Source organism: Saccostrea echinata, unplaced genomic scaffold (genome assembly GCF_033153115.1).
Source record: "Saccostrea echinata isolate AGI-Se365-2 ecotype Australia unplaced genomic scaffold, CSIRO_AGI_Sech_v1 ptg000029l, whole genome shotgun sequence".
Classification (NCBI taxonomy): Eukaryota; Metazoa; Mollusca; class Bivalvia; order Ostreida; family Ostreidae; genus Saccostrea; species Saccostrea echinata.
Genome location: NW_026889778.1, coordinates 35,681,169 through 35,695,276, shown reverse-complemented (window position 1 = coordinate 35,695,276; position 14,108 = coordinate 35,681,169). Strand labels below are relative to the sequence as shown.

The 14,108-nt window shown below is 33.1% G+C and overlaps 1 protein-coding gene across 1 annotated transcript; it reads right to left on the bottom strand.

Moving 5' to 3' along the window:
* Window positions 1-2,239: 2,239 nt before the first annotated feature.
* Window positions 2,240-10,778, bottom strand: LOC133194774 (bifunctional endo-1,4-beta-xylanase XylA-like). Its single transcript, XM_061330682.1, has 8 exons — window positions 10,640-10,778; window positions 8,636-8,786; window positions 7,171-7,975; window positions 6,904-7,035; window positions 6,378-6,498; window positions 4,842-4,942; window positions 4,545-4,585; window positions 2,240-2,887 (listed from the first exon to the last, which is right to left on the bottom strand). Exons 1-8 carry the CDS (start codon window positions 10,776-10,778, stop codon window positions 2,737-2,739), a joined length of 1,641 nt encoding a protein of 546 aa, XP_061186666.1. The 3' UTR covers window positions 2,240-2,736.
* Window positions 10,779-14,108: the final 3,330 nt, after the last annotated feature.

Sequence of the window (14,108 nt, the reverse complement as noted above, 5' to 3'; positions counted from 1 at the left end):
ATGATCAGAAATGAAATGTTTATCAGAGAAGAGGATCTTGAATCCTAATATCGGTATATCATTCACTTGTTTGAGTTTATTTGATGTTAATCACCGACCACACAAGACCTGACCTTTTTGTACATGTGCCATGAGTGCAATAATCAGAAATGAAACTTCTGAAGAGAGGCGTTGACATGAACATTTATTTTGATTAGTATACCCGCACTTTCTTAAGAAAGTTCGGGTATATTGGCAGGCCCGTAGGAAGCAATTCCAGTTGGGGGGGGGGGGGGGGGGGGCACAGCCATACATTTTCAGTTGAGGGGGCACTATAAACTACCAAAAATTCCTTGACAAGCAAAATAAATATATAAATAAATGAAAATTTAAAAAAAAAAGGTCATCAGACGTTTTTATTGAGGGGGGCACAAGCATATAGTAGCTATGTTTTCTATAGTAAAATATATATCGGCAAAATTATTGGGGGGGGGGGGGAGCGGGCACGCCCCCCCCCCCGGTTCCTACGGCCATGATTGTTATCTAGTCCGTCCGCCTGTCACACTTTCTACTTCCTCAAACTTCTCTTACAATATAATTTAAGCAGTTACCAATTCGTCTTTATAAATATGATAGTTGGTATCTTGTAGATGTGCAATAAATTTTCAGAGTATTCATTTTCACCCGAGGGGCAAAATGGGATCGAGTCGGAAAAACGTTTTTCTTCACAAACCTGGTTCCCAAAACTAATCTTACATTTTACGCACTAGCCAAATCATCTTTTCTCAAGATGATTTGTGGTGTCCTGTAAATGTGCAATAAGGTTTCAGAATTTTCATTTTCACCCTACAGATCAAATAGGGTCGAAAAAATGACATTTTTACAGAAAGCTGGTTCCCACTTCTCATACTTTTAATCCATGTAGCCAAATCATCTTTTGGAAAATAACTGGTGATGTCCTGTAGATGCACGTTCAATAAGGTTTCGGTATTCGAAGAACGATGTAATTATTTTACAAAATCCTGATTCCAAGAACTCTTACATTTTACACAGTAGCCATCTCATTTTTGCAAGAAGATTGGATCCAGCAGATGTGCAATAAGGTTCTTTTTTTCATTTTTATCCCAGGGGTCAAATGAGGTCGAAACACGTTTTCAAAAACTTGGTCCCCAGAACTCTCACATTTTACAGTGGCCATCTCGTCTTATTTTCAAGATGATTGGGGATGTCCTGTGGATGTGCAATAAGGTTTCAGAATTCATTTTCACCCTGGGGGCCAAATGGTCGAAAAAAGTTTTTCATTTTACACAAACCTGGTTCTCAAAACACCCTTGGGGCGACTGGGTGTCAAATAGCGTCCTTAATCGTCAAAAACCTGGTTCCCCGAACTTCAATTACAGTAGCTATTCATATTTTGGAATATGAAAGGGAGTATCCTGTAGATGTACCATAAGGTTTAGCTTTAAATTTCAATTTTCACCCGGGGGACGACAGGGGATCAAAAAATGTTTTTCTGCAAAAACCTGGTTCCCTAAACTAAGGTTTCAGAATTTTTTACAAAAACCTGGTACCCCGAACTCCTCTTACATTGTTCAAAATAGCCCAATCATATTATAAAAGAAGTCTGGGTGTGTCCTGCAGATGTGGATTTAGATTTTCATCATGGAGGCAATGGAGGGTCGAAAACCTACTTTTTTTGTAAATTACAAGTTGTAAGTTACTGTGGCTTCTTTCCCTCTTACCCAATTATGAAGGCAAGTACATTTAGAGGCAAACACCTAAGTGCAGGTATAACTGTCTTATGACAGCAATCTTGTTTGACATTTATTAGAAAAAAAAATCAGAGAGATTTCTATAGGGTGCTAAAAATTATATGCACCTGCCATCTATACTTAATGTGCCTAATTCACAGATGTAAATTTAACACTCTAAATTTGAAAACTAAACAGAGTTTCAGTATTTGGAAAACTTAAACATAGAAAAATCATTTTAATAAATAGCTGAAAAATCTCTTTTGTTGCAAGCATTTCAAGGTGGTCAGTAAGCAAGCGCAAACAAACAATAGTTTAGGTCTAATAACTCAATGCTCCAACAACCGAAACATTGAACCAGATTTCTTTCAATGGTGTTGATCCTGTATATGTACCCCTTAATAAAAAGGTAAAATAAGACTATTATTATTATTTTTTTTATTAGAAGTTTCTAATTACTTCAAATATCAAATGAACAAAATAAATTATAATAATATACAATCCTTGTATATTAAATACTGAACCATTAATGAATATTCTAATTATTGATAAGAGAAAAAAATGTTGCAATCCCATCATATAAGTATGGATGCTTCATGGATAACAGTTTCATTATGCTTCTTTTTATACAATGTTCAATCCTTGCTTGAAATACAATGTATAAAAATTCAGAAAACTTAATTTAAAAGTAAGCAGGATAACTTATATATTTATTCTGAATGGTTATCAGTACTCTTAAAAACAATTACCTCTTGTTTTATAGTTTAAAAAAAAGTTCCATGTAAAATCTTTCAATAAAACAAATAATTGGATATCACTAATGACAATAGCTGATGACCAGATTTCATGATCACATCTCCTTGTGAAATGATTTTTCTTGGCAAGTATGTATTTACAATATACTCTTTTTTAATCAGCACTCTAACAATGCTCATGTATGCTCATAGGAATCGGAACAGACACCTATGGTTTGCTGTTCTTCACCAACATATGTACTGGAATTTGCCTACTGCTCTCTGACAAGACTGGAGAGCTTCAGTTTATACTCTGCACACACCTCGACATTCTTCTGGTGAGCCACATGCTCCTCCTGGTTTGCCTCTCGGATAGATACACATTTGATCAAATTTTGGTGGCTGTCATAGGACCCAACAATTCTGTCAAATAAAAGATTATCATCATAAATAATATTCAGCTTATCATTTTGATGAATACATACATGTAAAATAAAAACCTGATACTTTTCAAAATTTCTCCTTCCAAAATAATCAATATTCCTTTAACTGATTCCTTACTGATATATGGGTTATTAGATTCAGGCATTGAAAACATTATTTTTTGATACAATAACTCTAAATAATGCGGCTAGGACATTACAGGTGATTTGTGATGTAAAATATATGTGTATCAAAGATATTCTCATTATAGTTGATGAAATACAAAACATATCACTGTACTTTCAATCAGGTTTATAACATTACTTTCATTCAGTAACTGCTATATTAAGCTTAAAGAAAATTAGATGAGTTTAATATTTTGTCACTTAAAAATTCAATTCATTTTTGCATGGTTAAGGTATACTTTAAAAGAATCAATCATTTTTGAAAATATATATATATAAAGGTATTTGACTGTTCATCATTTTCAAAACTAGAGATACATGTACTGTGAGCACAGAGCTCACAAAATGATACCCTCTGCTCCCATACGAATCCATTTTTTTGCTATGAGAAAATCTAAATGTCTGTCTGATCAATACATAAAGTAGCAGGTGCAGAATGGCACTATATAATAAAGAATCTGTGAAAGTACACGTATCTTTAAATTTTATTCTGTGGTATAGAAGGAGTTATGGATAAGAAATGGGGACCCCTGATATTATAGAAAGAATGGCAGTATCTATGTACTGCCTTATGGGAAAACTGAAATAAGTATTAGATCATAAAGTAAAGTAAGAGGTAAACAATGGCATTGTGTAATAAAAATTCTCTGAAAGTATAATTCAATTTTACTCAATGGTATAGGAGGAGTTGCAGATTAGAGATGAGTAACCCCCCCCCCCCCCCCCCACCCTTCATATAGAGAATGGCAGTGTCCATGTTTTGCTATGGGAAAGAAATAATATGCATCTGATCGAGAGATAAAATAAGAGGTGCACAACAGCACAGTGTAATTGAGTCTGTGAAAGTATCATTAAATTTTATTCAGTGATATAGGAGGAATTCAGGATAAGAGATGGGTACCCCCAATATTACAGAAAGAATGCCAGGGTCTGTTTTGCTATGGGAAACCCAAAATATAAGTCTGATCAAAATGTAAAATAAGAGGTGCACAATGGCATCATGTATTAATAAAGACTCTGTGAAAGTATCATTAAATTTTATTCGCTGACAAATGTATAAAAGGAGCTGGGGATAAGAGATAGGAATCCAAAGCATCACAGACGGACAGACATCCCCTTCACTATATATCCCCCGCTTTTCAAGTGGGGGGTATAATAATTCATTAAATATCCATTACTGTATCAATACATATATGGTGAAACCTAGAAATAAAGTACTAAAATATTGCCATAGCCCAATTATATTTAGAGGCTAGATTAGTCCAAAGGAGATTTACATTCATTTTGAGAAACAACTCTGTTGTAAAAATTCATCACAATAACATTTTTATTTTGTTGTTGCTTGCCAAAAAAGTTTAAGTCTATAATTTTTGTTAAGTGGGTGTGGATGACTCCCCAGACACCCCCACCCCCCTTTCAACCTTGAAATAAAAAAAAAATTCCTTGATCTGCACATGACATGTTTAAAGTACCTGTATATTTTTCCTCCGGTAAGCTTTGGTAAAGAGTGGTCCTACAAAGTGAACAATCAAATTTTTTCATAATTATGAACTTAAACATCCTTACTTTGATGGCGATTTGTAATACTTTCCAGAGAAAATATAAATTAATTATATAATTACGATGGTACAGGAGTTCAAGTTAATGTTGCATAAAAATTATAGATCCTGTATCAAGAAAAATTCTATATTGTTAAGTAAAACTGATCTTGCGCAAATCAAGCTCATCATTTGGATTGCTTGTTATACATGATGCAATTAAAACCTTACAATTTCATAGAAGATACAGTCCATAGATGTATTATACTCCTTGACTGAAAATCTTTTAGCATCAACCTCTGGTACTTTAACAGTTGCAGAATTCACTTGGGCTTGAAAAAAAAATTTTAAAAATTTAAAATTTAAAAAAATTAATTATCAAGACAAAACAATTTCTTTAATCTTATAATGATATTTCAAGTTCAGAAAAAGAATACATTTTTTAATCATTCAAATCAATACGCAAGTTTCGAGATTATCTCCCTTGGTGCACTCTTTCGTTATGGAGGGGAGTTTTGTGCCGGCGTAAGCAAGCAGGTGGGACAGTTATTTATATGCGTGATACATTACATCATCGATATACCATCGTAACTGATTATCGGGATGCACTCTTCAACTCGAAAATTACCGAATTAAAGTAAATGTGTTAATTTTTTCTATGAACAAATTAAAAATAAAATAGAATTTAAAAATTGGAACAAAAGAAAATATCAGCGGATAAGAACTTATCAAACAACGGAAGATATATGGGTCTCTTATAAATACACATGCATCTGATCATTGTACATCGGCATTCTGAAAGACTCTTTTCCTTATAATAACTTCAAAGAGCCCAATAACTTTTTAGAAAAGGTTTGTACAAGTCAATCAAAGAATTATTTTTCTTACAAAGATATGACGGTTCTTTCTTTTTCTAGTATCCTAAATGAAAGTAAATTTTGTAAATATGCATAGTAGTGCTTTATAAATCCTTCAAAATGCTCATTGCTTAGCATTATCATCTTTCTTAATAACATTAAATGAATTTTAAAAGCCATACCCATCATTCATTTATTTGAGCACGTTTGTATACATTAACAACCTGTCCCACTTTCATGCTGATATGGATACTTTTTGCGCCTCTATCGTAGGAGAGTTACAATCTCGAAATTTGCGTATTAAAGTCAATCATTTTAATCTTTTGAATCAGTCAATCTCTGAAAATTTAATGTACCACATACTTTTTCTGCAAGTTATTAGAAAATCACTTATTTCCAACGATTTTGCATGAGCATCATGGAAGACACATAATTTGTCGAAAGCGCATCTGGTGCATCAAAATTGGTACCGTATATTGTTTACATTATGACCCCTGGGTCGAGGCCTCTGCTGGTGGACTATTAGTCCCCAAGGGTCTCTACTGCCCAGTAACTATGAGTACTCCGGTACTAACTTGAAAATATGGATATATATTTAATTGCTGTGGTAAAATTTAGAAATTTATTTCAAAATTAAGGATTATCTCTCTCATGCATAGCTCTGATCCTTCAACGTATTTGGTTCCAGTCTTGCCCCCCCCCCCCCCTTTCAGCTCTTCAAAGCTTTTTTATTTAAATATTTTGGATTTCCAATGTTTTAGATATGCAACACTGAATAGACACAGTTTGTCGAAATGCGCATCTGGTGCATTAAAATTGGTACCGTAAATTATTTACATTATTATTCATAAAATGAAAAATGTATGCACAAAAAAAATTCATCAACCTTGAGCAAAGTAAATATTAATACCAAATATCTCAAACAGAAAAGTAAACATCCCTCTGAGGTGCTCCCAGTTCTGTATTCCAGCTAGATCTGTAGTAATGACTCTTAGTGACCTGTCCAATGCTGGCTTCTGGTCTGGTTTTGTCTTCAATTATACAAGACAAGAGCATCATCATTTTCATCACACGACAACACTTTGTCCATAAGATGTCAATTCTAAAACTTTCAGAGGTCAAGTACGGTAAATCTCCAGTGAGAAGAATATACTGAACTTTGCCATCAAAAATAAAAGCAGCACAGTGCTATATGCATCAGACCATCATTAAAACAAATTCAACAAAATACTTTTGCATTTTTTTTCCACAAACAACAAATCAGGCTTGCAAAAAATACATCAAATTAATTAAACCATTTAATCTTCCATAAAAAAAATCCAGAACTTTTAACTTATATTTAATTCATTATCGTCAGCATTCAAGATACATGTATCATATTTTTTGAAGCTTGTTGAAACTATTGAGATTTAGAATGTATAACGAATATTTTGTACCTCAGCTGTGTTTGGGGCTTTTGTACTTTGAGTTCTTTCAATCCCCTGCTGCTGCGTTGTCCACACATTCTTATGCCAGGAGTCACCGCTTACACTGTGCAAAGGTACTCCATCTCCAGTGGCATCAGGAATCTGCAAATTCAAAATAAATAAAGGTATTCTGAATGCACTTTATCCTAAATGTACTGTTGCAAGTATACTTTCTCAAACTCTGCAAGAGAAAGCTCTTTGTATTTCTGCAAAACACTGAAAATTTTAATTCAGTACCTGAAATGAGGAAGCAATTGGTGCATATCTCCTATCCACATTACATGCACTACCACTCATGTCAACAGCAGGTTGCATTTGACCATCTCTACCCCACTGATTCCCAGACTGTCTTTGACCAACAATTTTTGACTGACTCCAACTTTGGTTTCCACTAAGAAAACCTGTTTCTGCTGAACCTGCTCTATTCCTAAAGTCAAAGTTACCACTACACCTATTCCACTGGCTGTTCCCATCATTCAGCTGTTTGCTACCACTATTCCACTGGTTGCTACCACTACTCCTCTGTTTGCTACCACTATTCCTCTGGCTGTTTAACTGGTTGCTCCCACTATTCCACTGGTTGCTTCTATTGTTCCATTGGTTGCTACTGCTGCTCCCCTGGTTGCTTCCACTATTCCACTGTTTGCTTTTCTCCCATTGATTCTGACTCTGTTTCTGGTATGAACTGCTGCTTGTAGCATTTGGATGCATATTATTCTGTGTATCACTGATGCCTCTACCATGCCCTTTACTGTTACTGGCATTTTGCCTGTACCCTCCTCTGTTATCAGTGCCCTGTCCCCTGTACCCCACTCTGTTATCAGGACCCTGTCCCCCTCCTGGGGGTCTGTTATGCTGGCTATTTCCTGCCCCTGCTGATCTTTGACTTGCTGTGTATTTAGCTGTTTTTGGGTTGGGAGGGTTAGGTGGTATCAAATCCATGTTTGATCTCTGTGAATTTCTTGTCTGACTGTAGGAATTCTGATTGAAGTTTCTTTCTCTTCCTCTGTTCATTTGGGTTGAACTATGCTGATATTGAAACCTAAATAATCCACATTAATGTTAACATTTTATTATAGAAAACTTAAAGTTCTGAGTCATACCTTATCAAAATCATTTTAATATTTAAACTAAAGGTGAAAATTTCAAGAGTTAATTAATTTTAGAGTGCGTTAATATCAAATCAAAACATTTCTCTGTTTCGTTACAGTTAGTAAAATTTTGTGACAGATGAGAAAAGTTGCACAATAAATATCATAATATGTGGAAAAATTCTGACTAAATTATAAAGTCGTTGTTCATGCAGCTTGAGCATGTTGGGAGATGGTTATAATTGTGACATACTGTTGAAGCACAAATTTTCGTGGGGATAAAATTTCATTGATTTGTCATTTAAAAAGGTTTAGTGAGGATTTAATTTCGTTGTTTCGAAAGTAATCCTATTCAATATATAGTCATATAAAATTTCGTGTGGGTTTTAATTTCGTTTATAATTGTTAACAACCAAATTAATGAAATTTACTCCCCAATGAATATTTCTGCTTTAACAGTACATATGTGGTGATCTTCGTTAGTCACTCTCAGAACTGTGATTATATAGTCAAAATCATTGTAATTTATCACAGCAAACCAAAAATATTTTCTTTACAAATTTTGTTGTAATAAAACCTTTTTATAATTTCAAATTCATCATGACTTGTACCTTGAATTATTCTTCATCCCTTCACTCTGAGAAGACTGGCACTGAAAGTTTTGTTCATTTTCCCATGTTTTATTTTTCTGGTAGGAATATGGTGCCATTTGATTGTTATGATCATAGCCGATATTTTGAGGTGCATCAATATGTGAATCACCTAGAAAAGAGATAATAAATATTTTATGAAATTTTATAGTTTAACAATAAGAAAAAATTTCTGCTGATTATGTCTAATGATAATGTTTGCTTATTAAGCTAGGTAATTTTTAAATAAATTTATATTTTTAAATAAGAAATAGTGCATTATATAATCTTAATATTATTGAAAGAATAAAAAAAATTGCAAAGGCCAAACAAAAAAATATGTGTGGTTCCGGTTACACCTCCAAAAAAATTAGGGTAGGTATGTAGGGATTTTTTTTTTTTTTTTCAATTTTTAACAAAATGATTTTCTTAATTTTTCTAAATAATACTTATCATTACTTTGCAAATGACATTTAGATGTGGTGTGATAATATACTAGTCAATATTGGTAGGGGACACCTACATGCTAGCTTGCTTTGGATTTAACACTAATAAACACTTGCACTATGTTTTGCAAGGGGGCCGTCATTGCTGAAACTAAATCTTAAACCGGAGCCATTGATGGAAATTGGGGAAAATTCCGGAAAAAATATGAAAATTGCCAAAAAAAAGTTTAGGGTTGGGGGTATAAAATAGGGACGGTCGGGTAACCGGAACCACACATATTTTTTTATTTGGCCAAATAGTAATATATTGTTAATATTCTAATGCAAATACAATGTATGTTACAAATTCTTTTTTGTACTTATATTAATTACATGCTATATCTCTTATAAGCATTTATCTATAGATAATCCCCAATATGCCATAATCTTTTTTATTTAGTTGATTTTTCTTTTTTGGTCGATATGTTGCTGCTATCATGCTATCAATTAAGACTTTATTCTTAATACTCTTTGCTTGTATGCTCTCAAGGGCCCAATATTGCAATTTAGCGGGTTTCTTTAGCAAGTGTAAAATTTGGCGTTGTGCTGGCTTAAAGGAATGCCAATAATTTTGGGGAACTTCTCTTGGCAGACACAGAGTTTATGATGTTGCAAAGGAGAGGAAATTCATCTTTTAGTTGGGTTTCATGATATACATTTAAATATCAATTTATGCAAGAGTTTGAGTAAATAACAATACCACAGAAAGATGTTTAACAGCAGACTGATTGAAGATATTTTTCTTGTATTCAGTACTTATTAGCAAGGTAGCTGCAGAACTGTAGCATTATGTTTTTATCTATGTATTTTAGTCTTTGACCATAATGCTACAGATCCCATAATGCAAATATTGTGCAATTTACTGCGCAAGATTTTCTGCACACTTTGGGGATGTATTTCACCATTTTCCAGCATTGGTCAATCAACGACCATCCATTCTCTAATTCTAGACATACTCTATAACCATGATAACCAACCTGTGTATTTTAATTATCCACCTCCTAACCCTTTATAGTACATGTGTAGTCTCCTCAGACCAATAAACTCGCTTGTTGTGAATTTGTTGTCGGATGGCATAAAATTTACAACAAGCAAGTTTATAAATGGTCTGTAGAGACGACTATAAAGGGTTAGGATGTGGATAAAATATACAGGTTGGTTATAGAATATGTCTAGAATATAGGGAATGAATGGTCGTTGATTGACTTAAATGCTGGAAAGTGGCGAAATACATCCCCAAAGTGCGCAGAAAATCTTGCACCTTAAATTGCACAATATTTGCAGTATGCCTACGGGATCTGTAGCATTATGGTTATGGTCAAAGACTAAAATATAAAATCATAACGCTACAGTTCTGCAGCTAATTAGCAAAGGTGCAAATTTTATTTAGCGATTAAATTTTATCGGCCAACTACAAAACTGCAAAATTAAGCTAAAATTAGCACCCGCTAAAAATTCCCGCTATGCAGTAATATACAGTATTGGTTTCATTAAATTTTACCTGTACTCGGCCTACAATGGTCAGAATGGACAAAGTCGGATGGAGATGTGTAATTTTCACCCTCCTCAGCAATGATTGCTTCTCGTGTTCTTTTCTTGCAGTTAAAAATTGGCACTAACGGTGTATTCTTTCTATTCATCTGGAAAAAAAATCCAAGTAAGACAGTTTCAATTTCATCAGCATGCAACTTTGACAGTTCACGCGAGTATGAATGCTAGCAGACGACTAATGCTACATCTAAGATACTTGCTTTTGTGTAAATGTTCGTTTATATATCGTTATAAATACACCTATTAAAATCCTTCACAAAAATTATTTCTCAGTCTAAATTAAATACTCACATTTGTTGTAATCCGTGTGCTCTCTGCAAAGTGTATTTGCGCGGCTGTCACTGGAGAGTACTTATCAAAGATAGATAACTCAATTCTTTTTGCGTTTTTGTTTTAGAGTTATCGTTCTTACTATATATAATTTGACACAAAAATGAGCTAATCATAGTATCGACTGTAAACTATAGTTAACGGACCGTAAACTACAGTTAACGATGATAATCTATATTTCACATCTGTAAACTATAGTTTACACGATAATCTATGTTTCACAAGCGTAAACTATAATTAACACGGAAAACAAACATTTGCTACTGCAAAATATAGTTTATCTGATAAATATAGTTTTACGATTTGTAAACTATGATTTACAACTCTAAACTATACTTAACAAATGTAAATTATAGTTTAGGGTTTGTAAAGTATACTTTACAGACATACAAAGCGCCAAATTCACAAAAATGCGATAAACATAATTTTACATTTGAGAAACACAGTTCAGGAACAGAATCTCTTATTTTGTAACGGAGATACACAATTTTCTGTGAAACTAGATTTCACGACTCTAAACCATAGTTTACGATCAAAACTATAGTTAACAATAGTTTTTTTTTTTTTTTGTAAATTATACATCAGCTAAACCTTGTTACTGCATTATAAGATTTTGCTATGTTACGACAATTGTTGTTAAATATATATGCATGTATATTTCTTGCTGGCATTAAAAGTAAATGTTCTATTATTTTAAAGCAAATCTAGTTGGAAATAAAAAGAAAAATGACAGGAAAATTATTGATTAAAATTTTATTTTTTTTAATTTAAAAGAGAAAAAATAGAGAGAAATGCATGTTAACGGTCTGTAACCAAATTTGTCTTCAGCAACGGAAGAAATCGCTGATATCTATCCTTGCCGTCTTTCCAACCTTCTGTGCTGATGAAACAATAATTAATGAACAAGAAACATATTGACGCAAGCGTCAAAAATCGGCCGCAAATCGGCCAATTGTTCCTTTTATGAGGCAACAAATTGAAATGCGTGATCTGTTATTAATAAAATGCATGTATGTATATCATATATTAATCTGTAAATATAGACATATCACAGTGCATATGTAACATTGCAGGCGCGGAATTTGTTTTTCAACAACCGAATTTTCTTCATACATAAATAAAAGTGGCCTTTTACGGAACATTTACTTTAGTAAAACACAACAAATATTTGAGACTTCTCTCTCTCTCTCTCTCTCTCTCTCTCTCTCTCAGATTCAAAAAAGGACGTTGAAACCCCCACAACCCCATCTAGATCCGCCACTGCATATCCTCTCTTTCAGTTTCTTTTGCATGGTGATAAGATGTGGCGGGAAAATGCTTGGCACATTGTAAAACGCGCTTCACCCTCCTCTGCTTGATCAAAAATCTCGTAATATTCTGTCTTTTAAGAAATCAAAATTTTATCATATTTTTAAAAATTTCCCATAGGAAATGTATATATACACGACATTTTAAAACAAATACAATTAATCCTGTTTGAATAGAGAAAGTAATATTGATTATATATAACTCGGTCTTTGCTTTAGATAATGCCCAACACGTGTCCTTAATCTCTGCACTTTCTCGCGATTGGTGCCGCGAAATTTTGAATTAAAAACTATCGTTAACAAGTGTTTAGATTCATAAACTATATTTAACAACTCTTAACTATAGTTTACGAGTGTGAATTATAGTTTATGACGATAAACTATGATTGGCAAATGTGAATCATAGTTTAGCTCTCAAAACTATAGTTTACGATCGATAAGTATAGTTTACGTCTGTTAAATATAGTTTGTGAGTATAAATGACAGTTAACTATAGTTTACGACCGAAAACTATAGTAAACGAATGTAAAACATATTTTATCTGATAAATATAGTTTCACGATTTGTAAAACTTTGATTAACAACTCTTAACTATGGTTAACGAAAGCAAATTATAGTTTACATATGAGAATGTATATTTATCAGCAAAATCTATTGTTAACGTTTATTTACAGACAGATAAACATAGATTAGCATTCGTAAACTACACTATACAACCGTTAAATATAGTTTTACAAATGCAAACTACAGTTAACGAATCGTTAACTATAGTTTACAGTTCGTAAACTATAGTTTACGATCGATAAACCTAGTTTATCAACTGTTAAACTATGTTTATCTAATTTTTGTGAATTTGGCGTGCCATACAAAACGTACCTGGAAAAAAGTTTGTTTTCCAAAGGATCTTCAAAAATATAAAATTGTATATAAGTTTGTGAATTTACTTAATAAATTAACTGATGAAAAAGAATTCCAGGCATATTTAATGCATAAACAGGAATCCAGAATAAATAGTTTAACATTCAGATCAAATAGTTTTAAGAAATATTCATCCAAAGGATACATTTGTTAATTAATGCAATGTGGGGGTTTCATTCACACATGTTGTATTTGTTTTTCAAATTTTGTTGCAACAATCTGTACTCACTGAGGTTCGACGGCTGGTGTGTGCGTGTGTGTGTCGTTGTGAGGAGGGGGTATGCATTTTTTCAGGGGGGGGGAGGGGGGTCGTTTCGTTTTTACTATCAGCTATCATTTTATTTTTGAGAGATAAAATCCTACAGTCGTAACTCAGTTTTGGCATGCATGCCGTGCTTGTGCCAAAGAATCATATTTTGAGTAAACCTTACTTAACAAAAAAAAAAGAAAAAAAAAAGGAATTCCATATATGATATGTATGGAATTCCAGGCGCGTAGCTGCCTATACGCAAGTACGCAACTGCGTACACATCATTTCAAAAACAAAAAAAAAAACAACAAAAAAAAAAAAAAAAAAAAAAAAAACATGAGAGAGAGAGAGGGGGGAAGGTATCGCAATACAATCCGCGAATATTTCCGTTTCATTTTTTTTTTTTTTGGGGGGGGGGGGGGTCATATTATTTCGAATAAAAGTTTGCGATAGCATGTCTTTACAATCAAATGTGAAATCTATTATCAAATTATTACCAAATACAAATAAATTTTCTATTAGTGTGTAAGTATTCTATAACCTATTGACAATTTTTTAAGATACTTGAGAAATTACATTTTAATCATATCGTTGAATTAATCAAATAGTTTATA

Excerpts from the sequence above, each read along its gene's own strand:
- LOC133194774 (XM_061330682.1), bottom strand. The coding sequence starts at position 10,778 with ATGAATAGAAAGAATACACCGTTAGTGCCAATTTTTAACTGCAAGAAA. Across the intron at positions 8,787-10,639 it reads CCATTGTAGGCCGAGTACAG|GTGATTCACATATTGATGCA; the intron begins GTAAAATTTAAT and ends TCTCTTTTCTAG. Across the intron at positions 7,036-7,170 it reads CAATTGCTTCCTCATTTCAG|ATTCCTGATGCCACTGGAGA; the intron begins GTACTGAATTAA and ends TTGAATTTGCAG.